General features: G+C 30.9%; 1 protein-coding gene across 1 annotated transcript; it reads left to right on the top strand.

Moving 5' to 3' along the window:
* Window positions 1–1,990: 1,990 nt before the first annotated feature.
* Window positions 1,991–2,935, top strand: LOC129317517 (MATH domain and coiled-coil domain-containing protein At3g58270-like). Its single transcript, XM_054961830.1, has 2 exons — window positions 1,991–2,102; window positions 2,241–2,935. Exons 1-2 carry the CDS (start codon window positions 1,991–1,993, stop codon window positions 2,933–2,935), a joined length of 807 nt encoding a protein of 268 aa, XP_054817805.1.
* The last annotated feature ends 6,531 nt before the right edge of the window (window positions 2,936–9,466 follow it).

The raw sequence follows: 9,466 nt of genomic DNA, 5'->3' as shown, positions 1-9,466 counted from the left end.
TATTAATGATCCAACCATTACAAAGGATGAGTTGGATGTTGTGAACCTTATGACCTAATTTAAGCCTAATTCTAGGGTGAACAAATTTCTAAATATTGATCAAGATTGCTTTGTATAGATCCAAAAATAGTTTTCTATTTACTTCTCTCTCGAATGGCTGTATCTTAATCCTAGATATAATCTTTCTCTCATGACCTTATCTAACCATCTCTTGTCTATTTAGTGAAACTTACAATGGGCTTTAGTATTGTTCCTTTCTCCACATAAGAATGGGACCCAAACTCATTAAGCTCAGTTTTCCTTAAAGAAAATGATTTAAAAGCCATGCTGAACTGGACAAACCATTGATTGGAGTCGTTAATGGCTTGATTGGACAAAAAAGTTGTTTTCATGATTGAGTTAGATTGGACTAAAGTTGAGTTACTATTAAGCTAGAAGTTAAAGTTGAACTAGGAATCAAAGCAACTTTTAAAAAAAACTAGACGATTTTAAACACAATATTAAAAAATAGCCTAAAAATTTAAAAAAATAGAAAAAAATTAAAAATATTAGGTCCTACTAAAAATTAACTTTATTTTTGCACAATTCACATGTATAAAATATGATTTACAACCATTTCTTTTAAAGATGTTAACTATTATAGGTTCATGTATAGACTTTTGAGTCTTCTCATCTACTTTATTTAAGATCCACCTATATTTGACAAGTTATAAAATTATACTTTATAATATTATTAATTTATTGTCATGTTATGTCATTTTATTAGCATACTATATATATATATTCTTATATTTTATTATATATACATTTCATATTATTTTTATTTAATTACTACATCACCGATCCAACTGTTGGTCTAACTGGTTAGATTATAAAAACTAAAAACCACTTATTCTTTTAGTTCAATGTTTGATGTACCTTTTAAAACATTGCTCAAAACACAAGTCCATTGACTGCACCTTTTGGCCTGATCTTAGGCCCTAACTCACCTGTTATGCATGAACCTTATGTAAGAACCCTTAGGTTTTTGGGGCATTGGATTCTCACTAATGTTTGCATCAACACAATTCATTCTTTATTAAAACCTTATAATTTCTTTAAATTAAATTCCTAAATAAAAATAGAATGTTATTGAATTCATTTTTCTAAAAACAAAAATTGCCTATCAAACTACATGGGAGACAGTAATTTTTTTTTGTAAAACTATATTACTTTTTGTGTGTGAAAATAATTCAATTTGGTGTAGCCTTTATTTGATGGCTTAAGCTTGTGTGGAATCTTGGGTTATGCAAGTCAATGGACAAAATTAGCATTGGTAAAGAATTACTTAGAACCTACTCTACTTTGGAATATCTGAGTTTTAAGAATAATGATATGCATCTTAGAATCTCTTCTTGTATGTAACAAGAAAGGAACATCCCATTTCTTTTTTTCTCTTGCTATGATTCCTTCTTTGTTTTAATCCATTTATATTTCCTCTTGCTCTAACTTTCAATGCATTTTTTGCCATATTTACTGCTAGCCTTGACGTGTTGGTTTAAATCCTTTTCACTCTAGCTTGTGTGAATCAATTTCCAGGTTTATGATGATTAAGTATGAAACTTTTTTTTTTGTATTCTATAAGTCAATTGAGGGGTTTGTGGTTTTTATTATATGCAGGTATTAATTATAAGTTGATGATCTAATGAAGAGTCAGGAGTTAAAGGATATAACAAATAAGAAAATAACATGGACTATCAGCAACTTTAGTTCATTGAAGACTAATACTGGATACTATTCTGAGGTTTTCACAATCGCCAATTGTTCTTGGTATGAATAAAATCTATCATACACATATTTTTCATCTCCTGCTTCCATCAAAATTTCTTCTCTCTTATTCTATAAATATAATTTCTCACTTCTTTCTTCATCATATTTCAGTCATCATGTATGTGTGTTTTGTAGGAAAATTATATTATATAGAGGAAGAAAAGATGGGAGGTACTTGGCTATGTTTTTGGGAGTAGCTTATGTTTCAAGTTTGCCTCGAGGTTGGAGTATATATGCAGTCTACACTTTCACTGTGGTCAATCAAGTTTACAAGGAAAGATTTATGAAAAGAGGTATTATTTTGTGCTACTTTACATTGTTTATTCTTCTTTGGTTTCATAGACTATATAGGGCTCATTATTAACTATAACTTTAAATTGGAATGGGATGAATTATAATTGCAACCTATCATTGATGTTCCTTTGGTACAGGTTTAGAACATGAGTTTTTTGCAAATAATGATGATTGGGGTTATGGATCTTTTATGGAATTGACCCAACTTCAAGACCCATCTAATGGGTATATTTTGAATGATGATAAATGTATTATTGAAGTTGAATTTTCTAAAGTAAGCCCTGTAGACACTCAATTTGTGGGACAAATAGAGATAGCATTAGTCCCAAAGGATAATGATGGTGTTAAGTTCAAGGATTTAGGACTAATAGAGAAAGCATTGGTTCCATTGCTAGAGGAGGCTTGTTCATGGCATCCTTCATTGATGGACTATAAGCAAAAGAGAAGTCCTAAGTTTACTGAGTGGGCATTTACTGCATTGGGTCGTGTTCTACAATTCTTGAAGAATAAGAAGTGGAAGGATATGAATGAGAAGGCTTGTGAAGAGCTTCAGCATTTATGGGAGGAACTTGAGATGAGTAGATTAGACTTGAGGTGGTTGGAGCCTCTTGTTAAATCTTCTTTAAATATGAAAGGATATGCTGAGAAGGTAGAGACAATCAAAAGGTTAAAGCAAAACCTGGTAGTTTTGGAGATAGAGATGAATGAGACAAAGGAAAAACTAGCTAACATAGAACAAAGTGTTGAGATAATAAGAAAAAATTTAGTAAACGCAGAAGATGACTTTGAAGAGAAGGATCTGGATGCAAAAATTGATTATAGGAAATCCTAGTTGTTGTACATGCATTGATAATGTAACATATCGGTATCTTAGTTATACATAAGAAGTTTAATTCACTTTGATTATAATGTCATTTGATATTTTATAATATAATGTACCACATGCTTTATGCTTACATAGGTCTATCTATAACTTCCCTAATTAAATATCAAAATGCTAAAGAATACTTTTTTTAAGAAAAATAAATTTATATAAGCAATACTGATATTGGGCTCTTCTATTATATATATATAACGTTTAATTTTTCAAAAGTCTATTTTGTCTATGAATTTACCATTCCCAATGAATTTTAGGCTAGCCCTTTCCAATTAATTCTATGTTCATTACTGTACATAGCTAAACAAAAATAATTAATATATATATATATATATATATTTATGCTATGACAGAATTTTAAATTCAATGGATAGAAGTATCATAGTGGTGGTGATGACATCATCATCTTCATCATTGGAAAATGCAAAGATTATAAACCTAGGTAATACGAAGAAGACAATGAACCTAAGTAATCCAATACATTCACACACATGATAAATGTAAAAAATGAATATGCATGATCCAATAATAAGGCTTTTATAAATTCTACACCTCTTAATACATCTTTTTAGATATTTTTGTAAAAGAAACTATCAAAGAATAAATGAGATAATTTCCTATAACCAATCTCTTCTTCATTAATGACAAATTGAAACCATGCATCTGGGAATATTCTAACTTACCTGTATGAGTTTCTATTAGAAAGCCTTTAAATGAAGAATATTCCTTAAACATACTAAGCATTATGAATCAAGCACTCAACTATTTTAAAAGGCTTCTGATAGATTTTGTCTTCTTCCTCATTAAGATTAATGCTGAAATTGGAGAATAGGAATGCATCCTTGATGGGTTAACAAGCTAAAGTCCATAAATCCATATAATTAAATTAGTGATTGGTGTCTACTATTACTCTGGACAAAGAAAATTCATGAACAGAAAAGGACTATAGATAAATTATGCATTTGAGCTATGCATTTCTACTTTCTACATTACAAAACTCACAAGTTTGGGGAGAAATTAGGGAAGGTGAAGCAAAAGCAAGCCATTTTATATTGACAAATTAAAAATAATATTAATTTTCATAGGTTGAGCTAAAAACTCTAGGATTACTTAATTCCCCTAAGTACATGAATTACCATGACGTGTCCATTTTATTTTCTACTAGGTATTCAATATGCTCCTTCTCATAATTAATTGATATATAGCTAAATCTTAGGTTATGAAAGTCAATAAAGAACTTTAACATTAGTAAAGAATTACCTTGTACCTACCTAGCATTTGGAATTTTCTAATCCTCAAGATCAAGAATAGTATGATTTGTGTAATATCCTAAGTTTTTAATTTTGAAATTTTAAGTGTATAAAAAGGGTAAATTTCTTAAAATAATTTATTTATGAATTTATGGTGTTTTTGGAAGACTATAAGGTTTATAGGTCATTAGACAGCCTCAAAAGAGGGCTAGGTCAAAGTTAGAGCGAACCAGGCCATGAAATGAGGCTAAAATCATTCTAAGCCTTTCTATGCCATCCACCGTAGTAGATGCACCATGCATTGTGATATATATACTATGCACTATAGAGGACATGTAAAAATATGATTTAATTAGAGCGTCGTGCAAGTTTGAGGAAGAGGAAAAGGAAGGAGAAAACATAAGGAGCAATAATATAAACATTTAGCTCTACTAAGGCATCATATTGGTAGCAATTTAGGAGCATTTTAAGCAAGATTTATCATTAGGTAAGCTTCCTATATTTCTCCTTCTCTTTTATGCAAAATTTATAAGAGTTTGGGTGTTGTTAGGGTTTGATTTTGGTTTTTCTTGGGTTATAACCAAACCTATTTACTTAGATAAGGTCTTGGGAAGAAAAATCAAGCTTCTAAACCTAGGTTTATGAATTGTGTAGTGATTTGTAATTTTTGGTTAGGGTTTAGATGAGCCCTAAGTGAAATTTAAGATTTTTAGAACAATATGGGTAAAGGATTAGCGTTATTAGTGTGTTCGGGTGCTAAATGAAATTGATAGAGTGTGTTGAGAGTATTGATGGTGTTAAAGTGGGATTTTGGGTATAATGGGTACCCAAAATTAGACAAAAAATGGGTCAATAAGTGAGAATTGAAGATTCAATGTTTAATCTTGTAAATTAAGAATAGATTGTGCCCCGTTGCGTGAGTAGACATTGGTGGAGCTAGTGTTTGATCACGGTAACCCTTTTTATGACAAAAGGTTTGAGGTAACCAAATTATCTGAGCTAATTATTTGTATGGTTGGATGTTTGTATGGAATTGCAAAAATTACTCCATTATTATTTTGATCTGGTATACTATTAGTAGAAAATGATTAGAATTTAGAAACCTTATGTGAAGTGGAATGTATGTATATGTGTTTGCAAATATGGGTTTTGAAGATTTTTATGCAAAATCCTATGTATATGTATATATTTGTGTGAAAATGTATGATTCAATATGGAAAGGATTGTTTAAGAATAAATTACATGTGTATGGCTCTGTGTAAAAATATTTGAGAATAATGTTGAACATGATCATTGTGAGAGAGTGGGAGTTTACTCTAATGTTGGTAGGGGATATTGTTTATAAATCCATATGTTATATTAACACAATAGAGGCCTTGGTGTTCAGTCTTATTATTGTTTGAAGTCCCGTTACTATTTGAGATAGATTTGACATACAACACTTCAGATAATTAAGAAAAGGGGAAATCTATAGTCCATAATAGGTGAAGGCACTTCTAGCTGAGGCTACCTCCCATGATTAGTAAGCTTGAGCTAATCAATCATATAGATTTAGTTCTATTAAATTATCAACTTACAGATTTAATCAAAAGAAATAAGGAGGGTATAAGGCAGTATATTGATCCTGCATATCATCTTTGTATAGCTATGTGTATATATAAACTTGTTATCTAAATTACATGTTTTAATGCCACTTCACATATTTACTAACTTTTTTCACATATGAGTAGTTTGTTTAAATAGTTTGGTTACTAAGTCCTCGACTCATCTTGTGGTTATATTTTACGGGTGAAGGCTTTGATAGGTGCAAAGGGAAGGGAGGTGCCACTAGGATTAGAGAGGCTTGAGTTTGTATAGTCCTCTCTTTCTCTTTTTATAATTGTAATGAATGATTCATGTATTTATGCCAATTTAGGATTATGTTTTGTTTGAAGTTACTTGCACGAGAATTATTGTGTAAATGTGAGTATTTCAGCTTAGGACAATGTAACCATGATGAAATCATTGTGAGAGGTTAAGATACTAGTGCAAATGATGTTTTTGTGTTGATTATTTATTGGAATGGGCAAGAGGATATTTAATGTGACTTATTGTTACCCTTTGATTTATGATGAATTTAGGGCTTTAATGGCTAATTTATAACATCTTAGATTTTAAATCTTGAAATTTTAAGTGTTTTAGAAGGGTAGATTGGTAAATTTAAGTAAATTTTTAATTAATGATGTTTTTGAAAGACTAATGTAGTTATTAGATCATTGGATAGCCTTAGAAGAAAGCTAGGTTAGGATTTAAGTAGGCCATGCATAGAGAGAGGCCCTATAACATCCTAAATTTTCTAATATAGTAATTAGCCACTCATTAAGGGTGAATTAGTAAATAGAAAATGATTATAAATTTGGATGAAATTTTAGTATTCTAACCCATTAGAGTGTTGAATGAATAAATATAAGTAGAAGAATTAAGTTTTGAGATGAAGCGTGTGAGCACAATAAGGATTTTTCCCACTATGCCACCCACCACAACACAAGCTGCTTGTGTCATGACGCCTGGCACAAAAAAGGACTTGATAAGTGTGTATGAAGCTCATGATTTCAGAAGGGAAATGAGGTAAAACACAAAAAGGAAAAGAGAAAAGGGTTTTTGCAGCGTTGGAAGGCATTTCTAGTTGGCAACTTATCAAGTAAGCTTCTTACGATCCTTAGCTTTGATTCTACTATAATTTCTCTTAGCATGAGTTATAGAAAAATTGAATTGGAGAGATTTAAGGGGTTAATTTCTTATCCTAGAGTAATAAAAAGGTTCTCAAGAATTAAATTAAATCTTTGTGATTGGTTTGGAGTTGAACGATAGGGCTTTGAAGCTATAAGCTTCAATTAGTGAAAATCAAGTAAAAGTGAGATGGGATTACTAGAAGTGGTAGAAAGTGGTAATTGAGGGATAATGAGCTTAGATTGACTAAGTGGAAAGAAAGGGATGGCTAGTTATAAACTTAATTAATAATTAAGTGTTTTTGGTCAATTAGATCAATTGAATAATAGTGTCAATTGTGTGTAGATTAGCATATTCCACATGTAAGTTGAGGAAGGAGACTTGTAGAAAGCTTTAGTAGTTGTTGAAATCCATAGGTAACTTTTCTTATGACAGAAGGGTTGAGGTAATCGAATAACTTTCTCTATTTGATTATCTATTATTACTATTTGAAAGTATTATAGATATTGCATAAACTGTTTCAAACTAAGCACGTTTTATAGCATTGCATGACTGTTACTTGGAAATGGATTTTGACTAAAAAAACTAGTGAAAATATGCGGTTATATATTTTATATATATATGTAAGGTTTATGAATATAAACCTATCACTGGTACTAAAGCATAACCATAGTGGTAAGAGTTCACTTGTAAGGAGAAATAGTGAAAGACCATATGGCATTATTCTCCTTAGTGCTCGACGGGGTACGGTGTTAGAGAATTATATCTCCTTAGTACCTATTATGTTGTGGTATTAGGGATTATCTCTTTGGTACCTATTGAGGTATTGTATTGGAGATCTGGGCACCTTAGCATCTGTGATGTGATGTTAGAGCCAACGACAACCCACTATGTGTAATGGAGGAAACCATAGTCCAAAACTGTCATAGAACACTTTTGGCTAGGTGATTCTACCACTGATGGTAAGCTTAAGGCCAAGAAGTATGTGTGTTAGTCTAAGAAAAGCCTATAGTTTTAAGTCAGGATGTTTTAAAGGTTTGAATGGTAGTGATTATGTTACATAATATATTAGTGGTGAAATGTTATGAAAATGGTTTATGAAAGTGATTAGTGGTGAAACATTACATTAATATAGTGATTTGAAATGAAATTCGTGTTGTATATTATGTTCAAATGTATATTATGTAATACTTGCTTATGGTTACATGTGATTGTTGGTGGTAGAGAGTTATTTTGTTATTGAGATTATTGTCTCTCCCCATGGTTACATTTTTTTAGGTCAAAGTAGTGATTTAGGCAAAGGAAAATATTCTAGGCTAACTGTTGAAAAAGTTGTGCATTTCAGAGTTTTGTGTAATGAACTGTAACTAGCATGAATGTTGTAAATTTAAGTTGCCATAAAACTTACATGTATACTTCAAGATGTGATTTGTTGAAAGTTATAGTGATTTTGTAAATCTTAGCCCATATATGTAAAAATGTGGTGAAATGATTGATAGAGGCTAAGATTTAGTTAAGAACATGTTGCAAATGTTGAAATGTAACTTCCTAAATTTCAATCTAAGAAACTAGTTACTAATTAGGGATAAATTAGTAATTAGTGGATTGATTATAGTTCGAATGTTGACTTGATATTTTGTGTGGATTAACTATTGTGTTGATAGGATTAAAGGATAGAATGGTAATTTGAGGCATAACGTGTGAGCACAAGTGAGATTGGTCTCACTATGCCACATGTCTTAGCGGAAGTTGCACGCGCTGCAACACATTATGCAGGAATCATTTAAAGCTGACATGATCAGCTCATGAAATCAAAAGAAGAAGTATAGAAAACATATTTAGAGAGGAAGAGGAGGTTAGCTTTATTAGGGCAAGCAATATCTGGAGTTTAGGCATTTGCTTTGATTAGTGAGTTGATGGGTAAGTATTGCACAATTCTAAGCTTTAATTCTACCACATTTTCATTGAATTTCATTAGTTGAGAAATCGAACTAGGGAGTTTTTAGGTATTGGAGTCTAAAAGAAAGGTTTAAAATAGGCTATCAAATACAAAACTAAGGTTTTATCACTAGTATGGAGTTGAAGGGTTGAGCTTTGAAAGTTTAAGCTCAAAATAGCTAAAAAGTTAGGTTAACAGGATAAAAATTGGTTAAGTAAATGAATTAGGAGGTTGTTATATCCATTTGAATAGCTTATAGGACCAATGATTATAGATAATAGATTAATAAATTCAAAAGACGTTAATTAGATTGTTGTGTGTGTTAAGGGATTCGGTTTAGCCTAATCAATGCTTATATGGAATGTTAAGAATTGACTAAGGGACATTATGTTGTGTAGATTGAGCACCAATGACATTACTTATGAGAATCTATGCCTTTAGGAGCTTAGTGTAATTGGTAACCCTTAGTAGCAAGGGTTAAAGGTAATTGGAGTAACCCTTTTACTTGTTTGTTTGTAAAATTATTTAAAAGTATTTTTATATAACTACATGCATTATATTATGAACTGATTGAGTAGCAACTATAAC

This window comes from Prosopis cineraria, unplaced genomic scaffold, assembly GCF_029017545.1.
Source record: "Prosopis cineraria cultivar Desert tree isolate PC_DT_omini unplaced genomic scaffold, ASM2901754v1 PC8, whole genome shotgun sequence".
NCBI lineage: Eukaryota > Viridiplantae > Streptophyta > Magnoliopsida > Fabales > Fabaceae > Prosopis > Prosopis cineraria.
This window is presented reverse-complemented; position numbering and strand designations above follow the sequence as displayed.